This window comes from Dendronephthya gigantea, unplaced genomic scaffold (genome assembly GCF_004324835.1).
Source record: "Dendronephthya gigantea isolate DGI-Jeju-01 unplaced genomic scaffold, DenGig_1.0 000022F, whole genome shotgun sequence".
Lineage (NCBI taxonomy): Eukaryota > Metazoa > Cnidaria > Anthozoa > Malacalcyonacea > Nephtheidae > Dendronephthya > Dendronephthya gigantea.
In genome coordinates, this window is record NW_021163032.1 from 337,889 (window position 1) to 362,573 (window position 24,685).

The following is a 24,685-nucleotide window of genomic DNA, read 5'->3' on the forward strand; positions in this document are numbered from 1 at the left end:
GAAAAACATTCCAACGGACAATGCACATTACTTAACAGTAAGGTCTGTTTCAAACGACGTGCTTCTCATGTGCGAAACGCATAAAAAACAATAGATAATGAGGTATCCCCCATTAATTAACTATTGTGTTAAATGCGTTCAGCAAATGATGTTTGAAACTGCATAGCCTAAGGGGCTGTTTACATGAGCCCGGCTACTCGAGATTCCACGAAGCGTGAGATGATTTTGAGTTATTGAAATGAGCAGATAACATGATTTTGGCAGTCGTATAATCACCACAACAATAGCATGTGCTTGTTTGGTGTCATAAAGACTTATTTCAATACCTCAAAGTCCTCTCACGCTTCGTTGAATCTCGGGTAACCGGGCTCATGTAAACAGCCCTAAGCCTGTTTAGGACTGTTTACATGATCCCGGTTAGCCGAGATTGAACGAAGCTTGAGATACTTTTGAGGTATTGAATTGAGTAAATAACATGGTCCTGGCAGTAATGTAGTCATCCCGACAATAGCATGTGCCTTGTTTGGTGCTATGAAGACTTATTTCAATGCCTCAAAATCATGTCAGGCTTCGTGGAGTCTCGGGTAACCGGGGCCATGTAAACAGCCCCTAAGGTCTGATTCACACTTGTCCTAAGAATCGGTGATCCATTGTATTATTTTCGGATAGGCAAAGCATTTTGTGTACCAGTGACCTCAGACAAAGGAAAAGGAATCCCAGCTTCGTAGGATAAGTGTGAACCTGGCTTAAAAGACTAACTTCCCTCCCCGAACCAGTTTGGTAAATTTGCCTGGAACATACCTGGAATATATTAGCTTTTTGCTTCACTTTTGGTATTCTGACTGGAACTTTCTGACAATTTTCCTAAGACTTGGGGACTCCCCGGCATAATTAGCCATCGGCGATACGATACCCGGATACCGAGATGCGAATGTGGGATTTATTATATAGCTCAGTGGGTATACACAGGCATAACCTGCAGTTTCAGGCAGTCTCTGAAGTCTGAACGCTCTGGCTGGGATTTCAACATAGAAATGGACGGCGATTTCAAGGATGATAAGAGGCTTATTGCTTCAAATAGTAAATCCGTCACCTTTGATAAACACGCGGACGAAATTTCGACGGGAATCGACGAAGATGACGAAGAAAACGCGACAACTCTCTCTGTTAACACGGTACGGGAATATATAATTTTATATCTACACACGCACTTGCTGCCAGTGTTGCTAATTATGCTAATTAGATAGTAATAATATTTTGCCGTAATCAATGAATAAAGTGTGTCAAATTTTGATATTTTGATATACGAGTCTTCATGAAACGATTTTTGATAAACGATAGTTCAGATAAACGACAGTGTATTGTTCTTTAGTCATGCATAGACTTGTTTGATCTGTTAATCCTTGGTAAATGAATACCGACCGACGTACTATCATAATTTTTCAATAAAGTTGATTCATATTACCATCGTGATATGATATAAGGAAATCGAGCACTGTCTCTGAGAATTGCCAGGAACAAATTCGCTGCGTGAAGATAAACTCTCAACGACCTCAAGGTCACTGATCGTCACAGAACTGATTTCCATTTTTACTATGCCTTTCGGCGCTTTTGCTCTGGTTTAATAACTTTATATAAACAAAACTGTTGTTTAAAATGAAGATCTAGCAAGGAACAAAACAATATTGACTTTCCCCTGCTGTCTGAGTACACACAATGGAGAAAACGTGTGAATTCATCTTCGATGAGGAAAATTCTCATTTTTATTTGTGCTCATCGAGACAAAAAGCGGGAGAACCATGCTCCCAAAACAACGTTTATTGAAAAACAGTCATTCCTGATTTTTCACCAGAAACTTGAGATGGCAGCCACTTTAATAAACGAAGCCAGATATGGTCGACATGGTATATTTAAACTCACGCCGAAAGAAGTAAGGTAGGTTTCATTTCAATGTACTCATCATTGATCAACATTGATTTCTATTGCTTACTATGCAACATTGCTTTAAAAATATCACGTATCTCTTTTTCAGATTGTACAACTCCTATTACACGTTTAAAATCAACTATTTAATTCACGCCCTCGTTTGCCTCAACCTGGCCTTGGCGATATTCGAAAAACCCGCAGTTTACGATTTGCCGTACTGGGTGAGAAGCTCAAATATTCATATGTCTTCTTTCTCTGCCTATATTTCCTTATAAAAACCTCTCCTTTTCACAGGCCACGATGATCATGGAGTATGTATGCATCTTTGTGTTCGCAATTTTCTTGTTTCACAAATGGTATATCGCCCCGGACGGCTGCTTTTGGGGCGACAGGAAAAATAAATTAATCATGGCTACCATAATTGTAAGTGAGCTGTAAAGAGTTTTCCGAAACTAACACAAATTACCTTAAACACCGTGTGTAATATATCTTTCTTTAATGGAAGAGATAATGGGAGAGATCTTGTGGTTTATTTTTTCAGATAACATTCCTGGATATGTTGCTGTATTCGATTTTCATGGAAAATGGTCTCGAGGCAAAAGCATTGCGCTGGTCAAGGATTCTTCGACCGATTTTTGTCATAAACCTTGAGGGACGACAGGTGTGCATGTGATAGGAATTCAAGTGCTGCAATATGTTTAGTTAATGACACACATACATAAGAAATAACCTTTGCTCTAGTTTTGCAAACCATAAAGGTTTTCCCCTATAGAGAGTTCCTTTCTTGCGATAATCCTTTGGTAAATTGATGAGATATTTCCCTATTTCACAAACGTTATTTTTCAGATTCGCCGATCATTTCGAAACATCAGAAGAACTATCGTTGGTGTTGCTAATGTGTTGATCTTACTGCTTCTTGCGATAGGATTATTCGCTTTGCTTGCCACAAAACTCTTCGAAAACAGGTAGTGCTACGACACAAACAACAACAGTATATTCACGTTGTCATCCAGTCAGAACTTTTCCTACTTACCTCTTCAACTGTTTTAGGAACCTCAAAGATATCGATGGCAATCCCTACTTCATCAAATACTTCGAGTCTTACTATCAACTTTATATCTTTACCACAACAGCAAACAGTCCAGATGTTGGGTGAGTCGTAGTAATACATCTTAATAAAACGAAAGATTTTGCTGTGGTTAGTTTTTCAAATCACGAATACAAGACAGGATGCAAGACCAAATGATGTAGCCATCAAAAGAGTATAGAATGATACTCAAATCACTGCATATCTCTTGCATGACGTGCTCTTTTTCCTCCTAGAATTCCCGCATACGACAGCAACAATTGGTTCGCACTTTTCTTCATAGTTTTCGTCGTCATTTGCATGTACATCTTTCTGAGTATTTTATTGGCCGTTGTTTACGCAAATTACAGAAAGCATTTGAAGGTACAGTCTTCCACTACAACTGTCGCTATCCCAAATTCTTGGTTAATCATTGACAGCGGTCATCGCCAGTTGGTAGTTTAAAGCGAATATCTTGCAGGCCAAAAATAAGCTGTAATTGTAACTGCCCTGGTTTCCTTTCCTCTACAGAACGAAGTGCGCAAATCAGTGTACCGCAAGAGACGACAGTTGAGGCTTGCGTTTGATTTGATCTGCGAAAAGTTGAAAAAAACTGAAAAAACTGTTCTGAAATTTGAAAGATGGAAACTTCTTCTGGAAAAATTGTGTCCACGTTACAGTCCTGGAAAAGTCAGTTTGTTGTGGCATGTTCTTGATCGAGAAAACAGGGATTATATCGGTAGACTTGTGATTCAAATTTAACTTTCATTATGCAATATATGTAAGAGTTTCACACAAATACTTTATAGAGGTCAAAGACTTTCTCAGAGTGTCGGAATTACTTAACATAAGAGTGGTTGAGGTCAAAGATGAAGTTCATTTGTTTGAAAAGATTTGCCCAGCAATTTATCTCTCCTGGTTGAGCGTGAAGATCAGAAAAATGGTGTGTCATAGGTGAGTGAAGTCATCAGCTGAAACGATTGCTTGTGAAGAGCAAGGATTTAGAGAAAATGACAGGATTAAAGAAGAGAGAGAGAGAGAAAGGAAGAAACTAAAGAAAAATAACTTAGATGATATTCTTGCTTTCAGATATTTCCTGTACTTTTTTGATGTGGTTATATTTGTAAATGCTATTGTCATCGCGCTGTCGTTTGAAATGGCAGAGGGTGGATTTCTTTTACTCTTCAACACTGAGCTCTTGTTAAAACTGTACACGTATGGATGCAGAGAGTTTTTCGCAAACTTCTGGAACACGTAAGTCCATAGTTCACAGGACACGTCATGATTCTTGTTCGTGATTTCTTCAATTCAAAATCTCCAATTTATTTCCACTGCCAGGTTTGACTTTGTCGTCATTGAAGGTGCCACAGTATCATTCATTGTCGAGATAACAAGTGACTCGGGTAGGGTAATGCCTATGGTAACTCTGATCGCAGTATAACCTGAATATATGTTGACGATACTTATTTTCACCTCAGTAACCGCAAGTCAGGCAGCAGTAGACTTTCTAATGATTCTTCGTGTGCTACGGATGATCAAATTAATTGGAACTATCGAAAGGTGATAGATAATATTAAGTAGCTTTAAAGCTAAAAAAAAATCTCTTTAATCTAGACCTCTCACTGAAACAGATTCCGTGAGTATTGTGGATGCCAATGAAAGATTTTCGCTTTTCAAATTCTCAGGTTCAAAGTTGTAGTGAATACAGTGATGCAAATAGGACCATCCATTGCGATGTATGGTGGAATTGTTTTTGTAAGATACTCTTGTTTCTTCACAGTATATGTGTGAGTTCCTTATTTGTTTTTCTGTTCGTCTCTAAAAGGCTGATTTTATCTTCTTCCTGCAGATCTGGTTTTACGTGTATGCCATCCTTGGCATGGAAATATTTCAAGGGAAGATCAGAATGCTTGGGTATCCAAATGCGACGGCGAACGCGTCCGAACTGTTTTGCGGCGACGTGAAGTTGAAGAATTCTGAATTTTACAACGAACATTATTGCGGAGATAATTTTAACGATATCTTGAAATCTCTGAAAATTTTATTCGATCTAATGGTCGTTAACCAGTGGCACAGTATCCTTTGATCACTATCAACTGTCCTTGACTATTAATACTATAGACAATACGTTCCCCTGTCGGATTGAGGCTAAATTTTATACAAAAAACTGCAAAAGGAACACATAGAAAGTGCAGATAGGCTTGTTTTGACGAATTGAGTACAATTGGTATATGTTCCTTGACATATTATATAGTTCTAACTCAAGGTTTTGTCCTGGTGACAAGCAAGGCTGCTAGATTGTACTTTGTATCATTTCATCTAACATGTGTCATACTAGTCTTAAAGTAAGCAAACTCGCTCAGCCTTTCAAGAGAATTTCATTCGGTTGTGGTTCGTCCTCGATATAACATGTTCTAGTAATTCATTTTCCGTTATCATTTTACGTTTCCAGCATATTCGTAGCGTTCATCATTGAGGCGTTTATGCTTCAGTACACATTTTCTCATGGCAAGTTTGAATCTGAGCTTGAAAAAGTTATTCAAGAAAAAGGTGTTGGCATTGGCATGTAGGTTCCCACTTCTTCAATTATTTTTTCGTCATGATGTTGGTCCTCTCATTTCTTTCATTGCGTCACATGCAGACTCGATTTGTTAGCCAAAGAACGGCTTCATAGTTCATACAACAAACTTATCCTACGTTATTTCTCTGCTGCTTCAGGACTCCAATCACGGAGCGAAGTCGTACGGGCACCACGTTAAGTCAGGATCTGGAAATGGGCAATAACACGCTTCATAGAACGAGAAGTCAAATGACAGTCCAGGAATACGCGAGAAACGAGGAAAGGAGATACCGGTTGGTGGAAAACCAAATAAAAACAGCAGAGAATTTACTTCAACAAATGTTTGAAGATGAGATAGGTTCCGAAGACATCGGACCACAGACTTTGGTGGAAATTGAAAAACTAGAACCAGTTGAAGTCGACTGGAATAAAGTCACGTTTGAAACAATTGGATAGGATCTTTAAATTGACTGCTTTTACTGAGGAGTTGAATTCTCGGGAAAAAGCGCATGAAATAGGAGAATTATTAACTATTTTTTTAAAAAATCAGTCACACCCATATTATACATTTCACAGTTAAGAAAGACTATCAAATTTTCCCTGCATCGTTTTATTAAGTTATAAAATCGTGTAATATATTTTCATAAATTGAATAATTAGATAAATTATGAATAATAGAAAACAATTTTAAAAATGAAATAAATCATTCGTTCATTCCAACTATCCCCCTCTAACAATAAAGTGAACAATAAAGTGTTTCTCCATCCAGGAATATTATAGAGCTCAGTGACAGGAAATGAAAGGAACACAAAGCAAGTGACTGGGGACAACAATATGGCGTCGAAAAAATTGCTTCGTCCAAGGCTTTTTACAGCATTTTGTACAAAATATAGCGGGTTTAAACACTACAATGGCGTTTCATCTTACAGTACCGATGCAAATATTGAACCAATACAGCAAGAAGGCTTAAGACTTAGTGACAACTGCGTAAAGGTTTGTGATCTGTTAAAATATATTAAAAGAAATTATATGATTTTTGATATACCAAAGGTATATATAAGCCCTAGTGACGTTTTGTCATATATAAAATTTCAGCAATTGCATAAGATGGCTGTAGAAGAGAAATTTCTTCGAGTAATTGTTGAAGGAGGAGGCTGCTCCGGGTTTCAATATAAATTTGAGCTGGACAACAACTTGGAGGTCGACGATAAGTAAGTGCTGTCTGTGCTGACATTTCACTTTGTTTGGCTTTGATTATTGTTTTGCAGTAGATACACTTATCTTTCAGAATATTCGAACGAGACGGAGCTAAAGTGGTTGTGGATGAAATGTCTCTGGATATTTTAAAAGGTTCAGAAATTGACTACAGCGAAGAACTCATACGTTCGTCATTCCGAGTTGTTAATAATCCCAAGGCTGAAATGGGATGCTCTTGTGGTGTGTCATTCTCGATAAAAATCGACTAATATTTGTACAAATCACTTCTAAAATTGTAAATATTCGTAATTTCATAATAACTATGGTAAAATATAATTACCTAGTCTACTATGAGTTTGGGCACAGGCCACACTCTGTTTTACCTTCATCCCCCCCCCCCTACAGACACACACACACACACACTGTCCCCACATAGACTCCCCGATTTCACACTATCTTCACAGAGCATCTCGAATCCCCCAGATTAAAAAACCCCCCTACACACTTCCTAGCGAAGTAGCTACTTCGCTATCGCCACTACTATCAAAATCTTTCGCCTGGTCAGTTTCTTTACAACTAAATAGTGATCGGCCAAGCGATTCCGCTTCGGTTGAATTCTCACAATGAGAAAAATAATCAGGCGAAAAAATTCGTTTGATCAAAAGAAATCTGTTTAGGGAAACCCTTCTTAACACTGGGTGTAACTAGAAGTCGTATACTACACTTCCAATGTGGGCCATCTCTACTGAAACGCTCAATTGGAGGTGAATATCCTTATACTTTTGCTAAAGCGATTGTTTCTACGGTATATGAATATGAATATGAGAATAAACACTCCCCCTTCACAAGACAAGTTCATTTCACAAAGATATGTTTGAAGGTTTTTGACGCGATCATTCTGTCATGGGTTTTACTATCCGATATTCCACGGTCTGACGCTCAGGCCAAAGACCTTGCCATATGATCGATTCGCATAGACCAATAAACACTTTACCGACTTGTGGTGCTCACCACAGACTCCTATTTCGACCCTAAGGCTCGATGCAAACGTCCAATATTTTAAGCCTCTCCGTTGCAGAAAGCGAAGCTGATTTTGTTCAACTAACGGAACCAGTGGAGCGTTTGTGCGCTCGTCCGGTGTCCTTGTGTAAGAGTGACCTTTGAGTTTATGACTTCATGTAGAGCAACAGGTCGTGTCAGACAGATACATTGATACAATATGAGCCAGGTTGTTATTTTCGAAGGAAATCTTTACCACTGAAGAATCTATTCAAAAGGCCTAGACATAGACACTTCATCTAAGGTAAGCAAGCATGTCAACGCTTGATCGTCGATTTCGACGTGTTATTCCTAAAGATTGTATATCCTTAGTGCAAGTAGGGTTTTTTTTTGCATGGAAAATGAGTTTGTTTACAGAGGTTTGTTCATGGCAAGCAGAACACGACAAAACACACTCGTGAAAAAATATATGCTTGGTGGGGTCTCATGGAGAAATTACCCACGCACTACTGCATCTTTGCTTCAGTTAATTCGCCTTCGAAAAATTGATAAACACAGTTTTAACATCTCGCCTCATCGTTAAAGGCATGTACGAATTTAGACGCAAACACACAGCTAACTAGTTTACAAATATAGACCAGCCAATTTGCGTACGATTCTCATATACAGCCCACGGTCCCGTTTGAATATTGTCGGCGGCGCGAGTTGCTATGAATTTGTAGTTAAACGTTGCTAAAACACAGCGAGGGTTTTTGAGAGTCACTTATTCAATATTTCCCTATGGCTGTATATATTTTATATCTTTCTTAAATATCGTCTACGACTTCCAGCCACGACCTTTTTTCATCTTTTTTCATATCTGTGATTGTAATCACGCACGCACAGCGCCCTAAGTAAGTTTTAATAAATCTTCACGATGAATTCATGGTCAAAATCAGAGCAATCAGTGCTTGGCAAATACGAAGCTCTGCTGATAATCTTTATAAATCCGTGGTGTAGTGCACATGTTGAGCCCGGTGGAGCCAAAGATTAAATTAAGCATTACACAAAAGTAAACTAACGATAAGAAGTGGATTTACAAGATTTCCACGTGATTTGAGAGCGCCTCGGCTGCTATATTTAATTCATGCGTACTTATATTTTGTTGCGAAAATGAAAGAATTACAAGACCCTGTTTTCCCACAACCTTTGGAAATATCGTAATATGCTAGGGCTTATCTACCCCGCACAAGGCAATAATGAGGCCACAAGACAAAGTATTGGCAAATAAACACACACTTGTGAAAATACATCATCAAGAAGCTTCCCTAAGCGTGGCCTTACTTAAAATTGTTCACATCGTCGAGAAACCTCTTATCGAATTGTTTGAATTTGGCATTTGAAAGATATTCCCTACTTTCCGATGCGATGCAATATAACAATTTTCATCTAAATCTATACGACGGTTTTTTATGATTTTTTTCACCGCTTCTCTCCTAATTCCGGCTAATGCGACTTGTAATTAAATGTGGTCGAGACAGGTGTATTTTAAGCGTGATATTTTTGTTCATATAGCGACAGTCACAAAGAAAAAATAGAAAAGTGTCGCATGTATTTCTTGCGCAAACCAAAATATCTCTTTGTCCGTCAGCCGATCCAATATTAAAGCATGCCTTCTTTTTTAACACGTATTGTCCCTTTGGCCTTTTTAAGGATTGGGAACATAGCTAAAAGATATGATTCGCTTAGCGGAATCGTGCAATGAGAGACAACAAGCATTCGGCAGCAGAATCCCCGTATCTCAAACGAAGCGAAACAGATCCTTCAAGATGAGCGACGATAGAAGAATCGCATCATCGATAAAGGATGGCCCTTCATCGACACTGAGAAATGCTCATCGCAAAACAACTTGCGAGCCTGGCATAGCTGAGTCCAAAAAGGGGAAATTACCCCCGAAACGACAGCTTGAAAGCGTTATACCGCAACGAAATATTGAAACGGACGTTTTCGATTGGCTGAGTAAAACTAGCGACAATTCGGACAAATATACGGAGTACTGTTTGGAAAATAACACAAACATACGAAGTAGCACTAAGGAGGTTCCTAACACGACACACAGCAGAGTTGACGTCGAAAACAACGACGACCTTGGGATTACGACAGAACGAGAACCCGAGATGGCAAAACGTAGTGGAAATGGCAAGGAGACGAAGTCATATTTCGCAGCGATTAAGAACGCGTTTTTTCCCCTTGAAGGCAAATATTTCTACTTGAGCGGTGACCTGAATAATCAAAAGGTGTCGCTCACCGAGACAACCAAGACAATCGGGGATAATTTAGGATATTCGGTGGATAAAACGAGCGGTTATGAAGATAAATATAAGGAGATTCTCGAGGATAAGAGAAGTGAAAACGAGACAAAAATGACCAATAAGAAATGGGAGATTAACGGATTGAAAGATACAAAAGTGTACCATAATGATCAACCAACGAACACGGAGGATAAGGGTGGATACGTGAGGAGTCATTATGGTAGGATAGAAGATAGTATTACAATACCTAAAGATAATATGACGCCATTAAAAATCAATCTTAAGTTTGATACAAACTCTGAAAGTCAGCAGAAGGAGATTAAGAGACTCCGAACACAAATCGATAAACTCTCGGCTTTCGTTGAGAGTTCGGACGAGCGTCGCGAACAGTCGGAAAAACGTTTAGCTCAACAAAAAGAAGAGTTGTTAAAACACATACGCGAGAAAGAGATTCTTGAAAACCGAGTCTGTTGCCTCGAGGAACTTCGTCGTAATGTGCAACAGAGAATTGATGATATTTCAGACGAGAATAAATCCTTAAAAATTACTTTGAAATTAAACGAAGAAAAACTAGTCGAGGAACGGGGAAGAGTTCAAATTCTTGAAAATGAATGCGCCGCTGAGCGTGAAAAAAATGTTGAACTGGAGCTAGTTTTACAAACAATACGCGAAGAATTAGGCTGCGTGACTCCCGCCAAGAATCGTGAGTCGAGCGACGATTCATTCCTGGGTACAAGAAATGGTTGCGATGATTTGGAAAGAGACTGGGACGAAGGAAGAGTTGTGGTCCAAGGATTGGATGAAACTCTGGATGACATCGAAGAACCTAATACGACGCGTGCAAAGCACAGTGGTGGAAAGAAAGTTCATTGGGGTGACGTACAGACACAACAAATTGAAGATTCATCCCAGAGCGACGCGGAAGAACATCATTGGAGCCTGAACACGAGAAAACCCAGGCCTGAGACGGCGAGGCAGTCGAAAACCCAATACTCATGCCTTAAACAGCAGGCCAGCGACGAGGTTTTGTGGAAACGGGAGAAGAAGCAGTTCGAAGGTAAAATGATGTTGCTGGAAATGGACAAAAAGAAGCTTCGAGCTCAGCTTGATTTGGTGGAAGCCAAGATTAAGAAGGAAGAAGAAATTGCACAAAATTTACGAGAAAGTAATGAAGTCCTAGAATTCCGCATTCTGGAATTAGAATATGAATTATCAGAAAAGGGAAGGAAATAGCAGTTTGTTAAATCCATCCTACAACGGGACCTTTTATGTTTACAAAAAAATGTAAAATATCGCGGGGCGTATAATTGACCATTTGCGAATCCAAAAGTTCCGACTTACATTAAAATAAACTAAATTATAATCCAAAATATCTGCGTTGTGATCACTTACAATGAATCGCTCCGTGGTTGAAGATGACAATGACATATGGACCATAGCATTGGACGCAATTTAATCCTTATTTCATAAAGGAAATGTAATAGAAACTAAGTTAGCTTTTTAGTAAACAAGCAAGTAGCATTCTTGAAAGCTCGTGTCAAAATCTAATGTTTTGAAGAATACAAAATCGTTTCAACTACTTTTCTATTAACAGTCCACAATCGAGCAGAAATAACGTTAACTCAATTCCAACATTTAAACTTAAAAAACTGCTGCAAATCAGGATCATCGATGCTCTTTCCGTTGACTTGAGCATAAATTTGCATCAAAAGTTTGCTGTACTTTAATTTACTATCAAGTATGTCCACGTATTTCTCTAAAACGGAGAAGCCCATAACCTTCCCGAGCGCTATCATACTGGGACCTAATTTTGGATCCTCGTATTTTTCATGTTTAATCAAAAGTCGCGCAATTTCGCCATGAAGATACGCGTCGTCGTAGGTTAGGGGGTCTGGGAACGGATACTTCGAATAAACTTCAACGGCTCCTAAGGGATCCGATTTAACTAAGATCTCTCCTAATTCTATGTACGCGTCATGAAGATCGGGCGCCATGGTGATACACTCTTCGTAGAATTTTCGGGCGGCGTCGGGATCCGAACCTGATCGGGATAGCACGCGAGCTAACCCGAGGCGTGGATGGTACGATTTGGGGTTTGGTGGACCAATGGGTTCTTGGGGGATAGATGGTGAGGGTGGGGTGGGGTTAGTTGTAGGTGGGGGTTGTTTAGGGCTAATATCTGTTTTACTATGACTGCAGGAACGACAAGGTGCCTTCCCAGGACTCGGTCTAGCTGCCGGAGCTGTGTAGAAAATTGCCATATTCAAAATATTTTAAAAAATGCGCTTCCTCCGAGTAGACAAAATCACCATTTTGGTTCTGCTAGCGAGCAGAATGCGCGCGCACTGTGCAAGATCATAGTAATGTCGCACTAACCTGACTGTTTTGAGACACTTGTTCGAGCTGCTCTGGCATTTGTTGCTTTGGCAGGTGCGCTTGTCTTCGCTGGAGCTGGTTTCGAAGTTGGCTTTGTTTGACCTCTGGTGGGTGTCGTGGCTAAACGATAACAAAAGGACAACTGAAGATCTTGACACGAGTGGGGCACATGGTCTTCACATGAACAAACCCCTAATTTGTGGGTTAAATCAAAGTTACACCAAAATACACGTTTCTGATTGCCCGTACCTGACACTATAATTCTAGTTTAACTGTATATAATTTTATACAATTCGGTCCCTGATCATTTTACATGCTATCATCGACCTCACCTTTTCCTTTTGAAGTTGTTATGCCTTTAGTTGGAGATATTCTCTGATTTCCTTTCATAGTGCTCGCTGTCTTGCTCGAAGTGGAAGCTGCTTCATTCGTTTTCACCTTCGGAGACTGTCTCTCCTTCCACCATACCTGTTCCTGAATATAACCTGGGATCTGTTTCCCACCTTTGGGTTTTCCTTCGACCTCTAAACTAGCACGGAAACTTTTCTCAGCGTCTTCCAAGGCTGTGCTGTTGTTGTTGTTGTTGTTGTTGTTGTTGTTGTTGTTGTTGTTGTTGTTGTTGTTGTTGTGTGTTGTTTGTTGTTGTTGTTGTTGTTGTTGTTGTTGTTGTTGTTGTTGTTGGTAACTTCATTATCATGACGACTGAGCTGTGCACCTCCCAACAGGTAGAGTGCTCTGCTGCTCTGAGGCTGAAGAATAACGCCTTGCTGACAGGTCTAAACAAGAAGGAATTCGATAGAAGAACAGTGTAAAACTGGTAAATCAAGAGGTATAGATGTAGTTACTTTAGTCTTGGTCTCCTAGCTCCTGTATTTTAGGATCAATAGGGTTGAACCATAGTGGAGTAAGCAGTTACGAGAACATGCAGTTACCCTACTGGAATAAACTAACCTTTTCTTGCAATTGTAACAGCGAGTTATCCTTTGGTAAAGACAAAACATTAAGAAGGGAACACAAATGATCACAATGTGTTCTCACAACAGAGTCTTGTATTCCCGCCTCATTTTTGCTTTTCATTTCAACCATCCAGTGTAATAAACATGAATGAGATTCCAGAAGTGTTCTCTCAATTTGATGATATAGTTCTCCTTTATGCGCGATCCAGCACAATGTCCTGATCGCAAGAGATGCAACCAGCTTGAAAATCTCGTCTGGTTTCATAAAATGGCCAGATAGCTTTGTCGCAGTACGAGCTAAAACTTTGCCGAGTGTTAGAAAGCCATTTAGACATTGAACATTGGTAATGCTTAGGAGTGTACTGGATTGAAGTTGGTTTAATAGGGCATCTGAAGGAGATTCTGCTTCCTCTGTTAACTTGTAAAGAAAATGCTCCAAGCCTTCGTGTACATATTGCACTGCTTCGTATTCTCTGCTGGCACTGCCTTGAAGTAGTAAGGCAAGTCCTAAATAGAATCTAGGAGTAAAGAGGATGATTGAAAATAATGTGTTGTCTGTGATTTTCTGTGACACTTCTGCAGTAGATACTTCAGTTTAAATTTCCGGTTGTATTCCTTCAGATGCGAGTGAAACAGTCTGCCATTAGACAAGGCAAAGTCAGGGGTCGGTTGTATCAAGCCCGTTAGCTTAAACGGTGGATAAGTCAAAATTACATAACACTCTTACATCTCTCTTGAATGAGTCAACTTGAATAATATGCACTTAATATGTAGTTGTAAACAGTATCGCTGTATTAAGGTAAAAAACATTTAGTTTTCTTGTTCAATAAAACGATAGGTTTGCTTTCTATTTTGAACTTAACCATCGTTTCAGCTAAACGGGCTTGATACATGCAACCGGCCAGAGAGTTAAGTGATGTGCGCTAATTGATCCTAATAGGTTGGGAGACTGATCTAAAAGAAGACGACAGTACCTGGCCTCGGCGTTCACTGGTTTCAAACCGACAGAAATTCGCAATCTTTTGACAGCCTCTTCGTGTTTTCCTTGCAGCAAAAGAAATCTTCCAACATGCAAATGATAAAGATAGTTATCAGAAGCAAACGAAACAGCGTCTGAATACTTCAGGTAAGCTTTGCCAAACGATCCTTCCTCGTCCGATGCTAGTTGAGCCACTTTACCATCCTAGGGAACGTGAAAACAAAAAGTTGAATTCCCCGGGGTATACTCCCCAACCCCCCCTCTCCCTATGTGTGTACAGCACTCAACCATACCTGGGTAGCTTGTTTTGATTTCCATGCATATAACTTCTGCACGTATTCACATCTGTCAGATTGCTGGCTCTCTAGCAAATGATGATACTCCTGATCGATGGCTTTGAGTTGCAGAGCGAGTGGTGGATTGCGCCCGAACCCCCTCTGCTCGCAAATTGCCTGAATATCGTCTTCTTTGCTGCTATCTCGCGATTGTTGGTTAAAATCAATTGCAGGTGTTTCAGCTTCCTCCTTAGAAAGAAAACAAGAATTCTATTAATATTTTTGTTGGGTAACCATATGATTAAGTTCGGGTGATTTCATAGCATTCTTTGACCTGGATTCATTTCTGGTAATATGCACCAGTTATCTGATTATAATTTATCCTACAATTGGCAATGAGAAAATGGTTTTTCTACATCGGAAGGAAACGACCATATCAGCCCTTGTCTGTGCAAGCTTGGGATTCTAGCAGCAGTGAAACTAACGACGTGCAATATTAAAGTTGTATTTACCCATTGAGATGAATATAAAACCTCAATTGTTGGGTTTATTCATCTCAATGTATTTACCTCTTGTTTGAAGCCAAAACAATCTTCAACAAAATGCATTTCTTCGAGAATTTGCCCGAGCTTAAAATGAAGTTTTGCATCTTTGGGCGAGAGTTTGATCGCTGTGGCATAAACTTCACTGGCTGTTTTCAGATACTTCATTGGAGAAGAACTGCTGTCACAATGTCGACTTTGACCTTTGAAATTAGACAATGGAAGACTTCATTCACATGTGACAGTCTCATTCCTGTGTGTGGTGACCCTGTTCCCACTGCCAGTCTAGTAAAGCTTTTTCAGTAAAAACATTGGAAAATTTTACGCGTGTTTTCCATGGTAAATTTAAATGCAATCGGTTAGAGATTCCTTGCAAAAAGCCTTTTCAATAACCAATTACGGTACAATATTTTGCACGAACAAATTTTTCCTCTGGTTTAATTAAGAGGGTGTGAAAGGATAGCTGTTCAGGAACATACCAAACATCTGTAAACTTTGAAAATATAATCCCTCTTGCTCCTCGCCGTTCTTCACCATTGCGTCTACCGACTTCTCGCTTGTTTCCTGCTGTAGTCTTTTTTCCCATTGCCTGAGGGGAACTTTGGGTAGAGTGGTCTCTTTACCCAGCTTCGCACAACACATGTTAACTTTGTGATTTTCCACCTCAGCAGACCTCACATTCATGTTACACTCGGGACAGGAAATGCACAAGTTCTATAGTGAAGAAGGAGGGTCACATCATCACATGCGATGGTTCCTCTGGGTAGAGTGGGTGGTTTTCAGGTAGGGTGGGGGATTTGGGGGGGGGGTGGGGGTTTGGGGGGAGGGGGGGATTTGGGGGGAGGATGGGGGAAAGGTCGGGGATTTGGGGGAAAGGTCGGGGGATTGGGGGAAAGGTGGGGGATATAGGAGTATGGTGGGGATTAGAGAGAGAGAGGGGAGAGGGTAGGTGTATGAAGTAGATTCATCATGCATGGCACCATATGCCAGAGAATTTAAATTCTCTTTGTGCCAATCAATCAAATCAATTAAGCTAACAGTGCATGTGTAGTTGTGGGACACATAGCCATCTAAATTACCTTCAATTTCTCCTCCAACAGTTTGTTGACTGTTAGTTCCTCAGATTTCTCAATGAAGCAGAGTCGAAATTCACATTGTTTCATATGACATCCCAGATCACAAAGTTTCAGCTGGCTGCTACAGCCATAACGATAAAAGCCGCAATGCACTTCAAGTAATGCTAACTCTATCTCCATGCTTGGTTCGTTAACAAGCCAATCTCCGGTTAACGACCGCTTGTCAAGAGGATTCCTTTTGGTAGTTCTTGTCAGTTCATCAATACAAGATTTACAGAAGACATGTTTTGGGTTTGTTTTGGCAATAGACCTGGGGCAATGCAGGACTGCCAAACAAACCGGACAGCTATATTGATAAATTTTACTAATATCTACTGTGGAAATATGCCAAGGGATTTTTGTTCTTTGAATCAACAGATGATAGCTTTTCGATGTTGCTTGATTCGGTGATGTCACATCAATGTATATGCTTGTTTCACCATATTTCAATTCCAAAGGCTTTCCATCTGAATTGTCTCTAACAACAACACCAATTCCATTGTCGGGTGCTACAGGCTTGACTTGAATACTTGAGAGATGGTAGGGGATTGTTGATGTATACTCTGTACAACTGGGATTAAATGGGGGTGATAGGGTTCCTGCGGATAAAGTTATCCCAGAAAGGGAGGCATCATTTGAGGACAAACGTGTGGCATTGATAACATAGCTTTTGATAGTACCATCTTCTGCAGTAACTTCAACAGTTATGATAGTTACTGTTCCTTCTTGCAATGGTACAGTTTTACCACCATTTGAACCCTAAGTAAAAGAACACACATGACACATCATGGTGTAATAGTAAGCTAGGGGTTGTTTCCTTGGAAAGTTCCCTTACTGTTACAGTGTACAAAGAAATCCTTTGCACATTTACAAACTCTCCACAGTCTGGCTTGTGTGTAGATTTATATAGTCATAGTCTGAGTCATTTTCAATTGCATTATTAAACACTCGAGTATCGAGATAATTATACAAAATACTTGAGGTTTAATAAAGCAATAGTATTAAATGCTCACATGAGCTGGGAAAGTGTTAATTGCAATTATGCATGAAGCTATTTCCTTCAACAATGACACAATACAATTGCAAAATTTAAATGCAAAACAAATCAAAATGAACAGTCAACAATACGCATGCATATAAAAATCACAAAACAAATTATCGACTTACAGAAATGGAGTAACAAGCATTGTTATCGCTTGTCAACGGGCTGACTTTCAGCTCTTTAACAGTACTTCCAACAACAACGGAATATTCAAGAATATCTTTCTTGAATTTAGGACTAAGTTTGCCGGGAGAAACACTTAGTTTTTGAAGTGAAGCGTCGTCCATGTTGTCATGTTGTTTTTCAAAAGTGTCGCGCGAGTTGTCTTGCCGACAGCGTCGTGGTGTGACGTCACGAGACGCGTCGAAGTTTATAGGGGGGGGGATGTTCCTCATCTCCCCCCTCTCTCCCATGTAAAGGCAGTTTTTCTGGGCTACCCACAACTGACCACCATTCTCTCATTTGAACGCTAAAAACTGGCACAGACATAAAACTACATTCAAACTTTGAACACGTACTGAACACAAGTGTACTATTACAAATAATCCATTACATCCAAGCAACCATGATATGGTATAATGATCATTTTATACTCCAGTTTTTAGAGTGAACACTTAAAATAGTTCAGTAAAAACGCTGCCCAGCAGGGCTCGCGCATTCGTTAACAATAAATCTGGGTATTTCAGTTCCCAGATCAGGCAGATCAGCTCTGTTAAAGATCTAGCAATATAGTCCTTGGATCCTCAACCGTAGACTTTATTTTACGTAAGAATGTCACTGCCTCTCTCCCATCAATCAAACGATGATCGTATGTTAACGCGAGGTACATCATTGGTCGAATTTCAACCTAAAATAATCGTAAACTACATTAATTTTCAGATTCACAGCAGGAATTTCTTGGAATTCCACATACACTATCAGCTCCATACAAAATTCCTACGAAGATCACAGAAGTTTGGACGGATAAACTAGGTCTTGCATACTGACCTTTCCATTAATAGCAACTGGCCTATCGTTGATCGCATGAATGCCCAGGATTGCGGACTGTGGAGGGTTGATTATCGGTGTCCCCATCAAAGAGCCGAAAACTCCACCATTTGATATCGTGAAAGTACCACCATCCATTTCTTCAATAGCAAGATTACCGTCACGTGCCTAGTGAGGGATAGAGTGGGTTCAAACAGAGTATAGTAAGGATGGGTGAGGATGAAAAAGGGATGGATTGATAGGAGTGTACCTTTTCCCCAAGAGAGTTAATGGTTTTCTCTATGTCAGCAAAATTCATCGCCTCCACATTGCGAATCACGGGGACAACCAGACCCTGTGAGAAAAGCAGAACGATGCTAAGAATATTTTCACACGAACTTGGGTAATTTCAAATATGCAGCAAGACCCTGACGGACGGAAAGACTTACCTTTGGAGTGGCAACTGCTACACTGATATCAATATAATCTCTATAAATGATTTGATTATCATCGTCATCGATCACTGAAAACAGACAAGATTCTCATCAGATTTTTTTTACCGTTCCTTTATACGAAGCACACGTGCTTGTATTTGTAGGTGTTCCTGTGTCTTATACCTGCGTTTACCACGGGTATCTCCTGCAATGCATGGGCCGATGCTTTCACAAATGCTGACATGAATCCAAGTTTGACGTTGTGTTTCTTGAGGAAGGAATCTTTATGCTGTTTTCGCATTTCCATAATATTGCTAAAATGATGAATGAAGGTCGGGGTATTAGAAACTTTCAAAATGAAAGAGAAACAACGAGAAGAAATCAGGCAAAGAAAGAAGATCATCTTTCGTGTAAACCTCATATCAACTTCATTGAATGTTGTCAACATGGCCGCTGTGTCCTGAGCTTCTTTAAGTCTTCCTGCAATTCTTTGCCTCATACGAGTCATTTTCACCTACACAACCAGAAACCAAAGCCTTTCATCAGAGATTTGAACTTTTTTTGGAGGGGTGGGGGGCTTTTGAATGCTCTGGTTTTAACACAGCAAACTGTCCATCGAAAAAAAATTTTAAATATTCTTTGAACTGAGTCACTTTACTCACTCTGGTCTCACTTCTCACTCCAGTTGTGCTTGGTGCAGGCTGACTAGCAGTGATTGGTATGGGGGGTGGTGTTGGTTTCACCGTCTTTAATGGTTCTTTAGGCATCTCTGGAACTAAATGTGATGAAAGATTTCATTCCCTGAATACTATGAACCAATCAACTGTGATAACTCTATCAGATTAACCAATCACAAATGCAATAGGTCATCCTATAGCAGTAGTCATGTAGAATGAACAATTGTGAAGTTGAGAGAATAGAACGTTCTTACACTGAAGCAGTTACCTGGTGGAGGCGTGGTTGGAATTTCTCGTTCAACTTTTTCGGGAGTTGGCTGAGTTGGTGGTGCCTCCGCTTGGGCTGGTTTTTCTGCTGCTGGTGCTTCCGCTGCTGGTGCTTCTGTTGGTTTAGATGGTGCAGCACCTCCACCTGGCATATGATAAATAACAAATAACTATTCTTAGCATGTGGATAATGCTAATACACTAACGTAGCAGTCACCTGAGATTATCTTGCTAGACGCTTGTGCATACCCGTGGAAGAGCAATGCCAGTTTTGGTAACAGGATTAATTAGAACTGTAAAGTAATTATTATTGTGTATATAACCTGAAGCATCAATTCGGCATAATTCTTGTCCCTTTTCTACCGTGTCGCCATCAGCAACAAGCAGCTCAACAATTACCCCTGCTACCGGAGAACTCACAGGTAACGCTGTCTGCAGAGGGGAAAAAACAATGAAAATAAAACACAGGCTCTTTGATGATAAAAAACATCTTGCTAGCAGTTCACAGATAATTTTGACAACCACCCAAAAAAAAAGCAAAAGGTCAGTCTGTCAGTCATGTGATGTTCACTTTGAAAGAGTGCAATGTCGTGATGTTTGCTGAGATTTTAACCTTATCAGTTTCAATTTCTCCTATTACTTCATCTTCCTCTACTTGATCTCCAACAGCTATAAAAAATAAACAATTCTTGTTATATAAGAGACTGCAAGCAATATATTGCATTATAAATATAATTATAAAACACCTTTCTCCCAACTGATATCTCCCTCTGCAACAGAATCAGGAAATGGTGGTGTACTGACAGTCCTTATATCATTTCCTACAACAGGGTAAAAGCATTTATATTGGGTTTGCACATCTCACAAAATGAGGGTAAAGAATTAAGGAATATACAACATTCACCAAAAGGTAGTTGGTATTCCTAACTCACCTAATATGGCTGAACAGTGAAAATATTTTGGCACACCATAATTCTGCCTAAAAATTTATGCAGTTTTTGCACAGATTAGAAAGCCCTTAGATATCTTTGTAAGTTTTCCATTCCAGTAAACCATGGTGGTGGAATAGAGGTGGGAACTTTAATCTTAAGCTCCCATTTTTATGGACCTTTAGAAACTTTTCACCTTATTAAATGAAAAGCTAATTGCTATATTTGTTTACATTTGCTAAATATTTAACATACCCCAGGAAGTTGTATTTTGTGACACTGCCACAAAAGCGACCCTCTAGTCGCGATGTGTTAGATAATCCTGCATTATGAAATATAAATAATGTATATCAGCTCCCCGCACTGTACACAAATAACCAAATCAAAATGATTAGATCAAGACTTACTGGAGAGCGATTGCCTATTTCCCCTGGCCAAACTATTTATGCACCGACTCTGTGTGACAAAATATTCACATATAAAAACACTACCCACACTTTAATATTGCATAAGAGCAAAAACTATTTTACTGATAAACTGAATACTCACAGGAGAACCGCAAAAGGTATTTCGCAGACTCGCCCTTTGTAATATTTTCGATGCTTTTTGAGACAGCATTCTTGCTGATGAAATAAAACTAAAAGTATTATTATTTTGATTTTTCAAATTTCGGAAAGAAGGGTAGAACCCAGTCTCACGATGTGGCGCGCACGGTATTCTAGACTCTGATGCAATCGTCAAAATGATCAAAGCTAGTGTTTTTTTAGGGTTCCTAATAGGAATGTACAAATTTATAAGTGTCATGGGTCAGGTAATGCTAAAAAGTGTATCGTAATCATTACGATAATAATTTTTTATTTTCTATAAGCTTTGTTCCGTCCTGGACTGTGTTGAAATTTCAGAAACTCGTCTGAATTTAATTAAGACGAGTTTCTCGTCCAGAAGGGATTTCCGTCCAACTTACCCGTCTGTTTAGACGGGAAAGTTAGACGGGAAAATTGAGACGAGAAGCCCGTCTGCGACCGGATTCACATCAGACGAGTTTCCCGTCTTCGATGAGTTTCCCGTAAGACGAGTTTCCAATCTCTAATATGAATTCGGCTAATAGTTGATATCAAGAATTATGCCTCGTGGTATTATATGGCTAAACCCGGATCACGAATTCCGAGTTTCTAATCTCCCACGTGCTACAATAAGTATAATTGCACACTTGTGACGCAGAATAACGTATTTAAGTTTACGACACAGTCCTGTTTCAAACTAAGTGTCACATGAATGAATCAGTTTCGGGAGAAATTTCAATTCTTTACATCAACTGACTGAAAATGAAAGTGGCGATAATCGGTGCTGGACCTTGCGGGTTGACGTCGATAAAATGCTGTCTTGACGAAGGCTTGGAGCCGGTTTGTTTCGAAAAAGGGACGGATTTAGGCGGTTTGTGGCGTTTTACAACGACTGAACCAGATCATGCTAGTGTGTACAAGGCTTGCGTTATGGTCACAAGTAAAGAAATGTCATGTTTTAGGTACGTAGTCTAGTCAAACTCATCCTTTCTTTCCGTCTGTTAAATTTACACATATCTAATAAAGTTCCTTTTTCCGTGTGTTGCTTTCTCTGACGTTTCCTTTCCTTTCTCCATACACTAGTGACTTTCCAATCCCTAAGGGTTACCCCTTGTATCTCCCTCACGACTTAGCGAAGGCTTACCTCAACCAGTATGCAGACAACTTCGATCTTCGTCCCTACATTTCGTACAACAGCAAAGTCCTGAAAGTCACCCACAGTCAAAAAGCGAATAAAAACCATTGGAAGATCACATACGAGCAACGAAAGATCCATGATGACTCAACGGAAAGTACAGAGACGTTCACACAGGTTTTTGACGCCGTTCTGGTTTGCTCTGGGCATCATTGGGAGGCAAATATCCCAGAGTTACCTGGTGCAGATAAATTTCACGGTGAAATTATGCACAGCAGTAGTTTTAAAGAAGCGAAACATTTTTATGGAAAAAATGTGCTGGTTGTAGGTAACTATAAAATTGAGGTTTTTTTAGAATTTGTCAAAACCTGAAAACTCGTGTAACTTTGAACTATCTTTAGTGTTAGAACTCTCTAGTTTACGAGTCCGACCTTATCTTCTTTAGGTCATAAGCAGTTTATCACAAAAGTAGGCGTACTAGTAAACGGATAATAACTTATCAGCTCATAAAACGGATATATCTCATTTACTAGAACCACGTGTTTGTTAGGATTTAACATTTGCCTAATGTAGATTTCCTTTAATTGCATAATGAGACGCAAAAGCGACTTTTTACAATAGGTGTTTTTCAACAGAGCAATTGTTGAGTTCACTGATTTAATGACCTTCATTCCTCCCAGGTATTGGTGATTCTGCCCTTGCTATAGCAACAGAGCTTAGTCAGGTGGTGAAAAAAGTTTACCTCAGCACAAGGCGTGGCTCGTGGATCACATCAAGAATTCAAGCATTCGGCATGCCCAGTGATCAATTTTTACACAGACGATTTTTCTTCAACCTGCCCCGAAGACTACTTGATACGGCTTGCATGAATTTGGTGAACTTGAAGTTTGATCATGGCGATTTTGGTTTATTGCCTAACAACACATTCTTGCAACAACCACCGGTAGTTAACGACTTTTTACCCTATAAAGTCATCAGTGGAGCGGTCCTGATGAGACCTGATATTTCAACACTGACTGACAAGGGTAACATGCTTGTAGAATTTCAGTTATACTCGGGCAATGCCATATTTAGGTAACCTAAGTTCAACTTAGTTTTTCCTCCCAAAATCAGGGAGTTGAAGATATCCGCAGTTAGATAGTCCACTGTTTGTAAACACTAAATGCAATTCATTTTAAATCTTTTCTTGATGTTTCATTTGTTTCAAAAAGCTGTTTTGCAACAAGAATATCTGTAGAAAACGGTTCAACACTGATAGAACTATCCGGAATAATTGTGTTAGTCGCAGTTGTATTGTTGAGCAATAGGGTGGTTGTTGCTTCTACCTCGTTTAACGAATATAAGTTTTGTCTTTCACAGATGTGATATTTGTTGATGGGTCCGTGGCGTTGGACGTTGACGTGATCATCCTAGCAACGGGATATAACTACTCGTTTCCATTCCTCGACGAAGATATGGTAGAATTCAAGCACAAGTCACCTCTGATGTACAAACACATGTTTCGAGTGGAGGAGAACCCGAGCATTGCTTTCATAGGGTGCCTGCAGCCGGTCGGGTGTATGTTCTCCGTGGCCGAACTCCAAGCACGACTGGCAACCAGAGTTTTCAAAGGTCTGGTCAAACTACCAAGCACGGAAGATATGGAACAAGATATTGCCGAAAACTTGGCACGGCTGGAGAACGAGAGTTATGACGCAAAGAAACATGCCACAGCGGTACGTTTGGTTTGGGGATTTTCGTGTGAGGGGTTTTAAGATCAAGGGATAATATCGAGGGTATTTCTACGAATGTTTATCGTGGTATGCTACGAAAACTGTGAAAGAGCTCAGTTTTTTACAACTATTTTTTGGGATTTCTATACTAAAAACGAGGCAGAATTTTTCTGTGATGCCAGTTCCTATGACTTCCTCCAAAAGCGTTTAGAAACAGCTGAGAAATAATAAATCTACGGCACAAACAACTTTTTTTTCACTTTCACAGGTGTATTACATCCCGTATTGCAACAGTCTAGCTGAAATTATAGGCTGTAAGCCTCGTCTGGGAGCGATGTTATTGACCGACCCCCACCTGGCGCTTCGCTGTTACTTCGGGCCATGTTCGCCACCCCAGTATCGGCTCAGAGGACCTGGAGCCTGGAGCGGAGCTAGACGAGCGATCATGGAGATACAAGAGAGAAATATCGCGCAGATGAAAAAGGAAGTCCCGGGAACCAATTATGTGAAACTTATTATCACGATTGTTGCTGGGCTATTGTTCCTGTACTTCATGTTAACTCACATATTATATTAGTACATCTGTACATTCCGAGAAAATTATCTACCATTATTATGGTTAGCAGTAATTACATCCCAAAACAACAGAAATTCTTGCGTGAGTTTTTATTTTATCAA

At 39.8% G+C, this 24,685-nt stretch overlaps 6 protein-coding genes across 6 annotated transcripts; 4 read left to right on the forward strand and 2 right to left on the reverse strand.

The window, feature by feature from the left end:
* Positions 1-995: 995 nt before the first annotated feature.
* On the forward strand, positions 996-6,210 carry LOC114522157 (two pore calcium channel protein 1-like). The gene is made up of 18 exons (XM_028542786.1): positions 996-1,175; positions 1,853-1,935; positions 2,033-2,147; positions 2,221-2,349; positions 2,468-2,587; positions 2,773-2,891; positions 2,977-3,078; positions 3,250-3,376; positions 3,524-3,731; positions 3,802-3,946; positions 4,082-4,246; positions 4,331-4,395; positions 4,471-4,552; positions 4,678-4,747; positions 4,842-5,067; positions 5,247-5,337; positions 5,445-5,558; positions 5,711-6,210. The coding sequence occupies exons 1-18, from the start codon at positions 1,035-1,037 to the stop codon at positions 6,006-6,008; spliced, it is 2,400 nt and encodes a 799-aa protein (XP_028398587.1). The 5' UTR covers positions 996-1,034; the 3' UTR covers positions 6,009-6,210.
* A 161-nt stretch (positions 6,211-6,371) lies between these two features.
* On the forward strand, positions 6,372-7,125 carry LOC114522178 (iron-sulfur cluster assembly 2 homolog, mitochondrial-like). The gene is made up of 3 exons (XM_028542809.1): positions 6,372-6,545; positions 6,648-6,763; positions 6,841-7,125. Exons 1-3 carry the CDS (start codon positions 6,387-6,389, stop codon positions 7,016-7,018), a joined length of 453 nt encoding a protein of 150 aa, XP_028398610.1. The 5' UTR covers positions 6,372-6,386; the 3' UTR covers positions 7,019-7,125.
* A 658-nt stretch (positions 7,126-7,783) lies between these two features.
* Positions 7,784-11,575, forward strand: LOC114522158. The gene is made up of 2 exons (XM_028542787.1): positions 7,784-8,052; positions 9,441-11,575. Exon 2 carries the CDS (start codon positions 9,464-9,466, stop codon positions 11,270-11,272), a length of 1,809 nt encoding a protein of 602 aa, XP_028398588.1. The 5' UTR covers positions 7,784-8,052; positions 9,441-9,463; the 3' UTR covers positions 11,273-11,575.
* LOC114522180 lies at positions 11,538-17,634 on the reverse strand. Its single transcript, XM_028542811.1, has 11 exons — positions 17,450-17,634; positions 16,247-17,041; positions 15,647-15,881; positions 15,195-15,370; positions 14,644-14,874; positions 14,346-14,554; positions 13,367-13,889; positions 13,101-13,191; positions 12,748-13,005; positions 12,416-12,535; positions 11,538-12,281 (listed from the first exon to the last, which is right to left on the reverse strand). The coding sequence occupies exons 1-11, from the start codon at positions 17,609-17,611 to the stop codon at positions 11,662-11,664; spliced, it is 3,420 nt and encodes a 1,139-aa protein (XP_028398612.1). The 5' UTR covers positions 17,612-17,634; the 3' UTR covers positions 11,538-11,661.
* A 207-nt stretch (positions 17,635-17,841) lies between these two features.
* Positions 17,842-21,256, reverse strand: LOC114522169 (dihydrolipoyllysine-residue succinyltransferase component of 2-oxoglutarate dehydrogenase complex, mitochondrial-like). Its single transcript, XM_028542800.1, has 15 exons — positions 21,147-21,256; positions 21,005-21,053; positions 20,853-20,919; positions 20,601-20,647; positions 20,415-20,489; positions 20,282-20,337; positions 19,992-20,100; positions 19,670-19,813; positions 19,387-19,499; positions 19,141-19,238; positions 18,908-19,038; positions 18,740-18,813; positions 18,562-18,645; positions 18,312-18,479; positions 17,842-18,171 (listed from the first exon to the last, which is right to left on the reverse strand). The coding sequence occupies exons 1-15, from the start codon at positions 21,213-21,215 to the stop codon at positions 18,037-18,039; spliced, it is 1,419 nt and encodes a 472-aa protein (XP_028398601.1). The 5' UTR covers positions 21,216-21,256; the 3' UTR covers positions 17,842-18,036.
* Positions 21,257-21,846: 590 nt separating this feature from the next.
* Positions 21,847-24,669, forward strand: LOC114522166 (dimethylaniline monooxygenase [N-oxide-forming] 2-like). The gene is made up of 5 exons (XM_028542796.1): positions 21,847-22,122; positions 22,244-22,623; positions 22,976-23,320; positions 23,655-24,010; positions 24,276-24,669. Exons 1-5 carry the CDS (start codon positions 21,923-21,925, stop codon positions 24,582-24,584), a joined length of 1,590 nt encoding a protein of 529 aa, XP_028398597.1. The 5' UTR covers positions 21,847-21,922; the 3' UTR covers positions 24,585-24,669.
* The last annotated feature ends 16 nt before the right edge of the window (positions 24,670-24,685 follow it).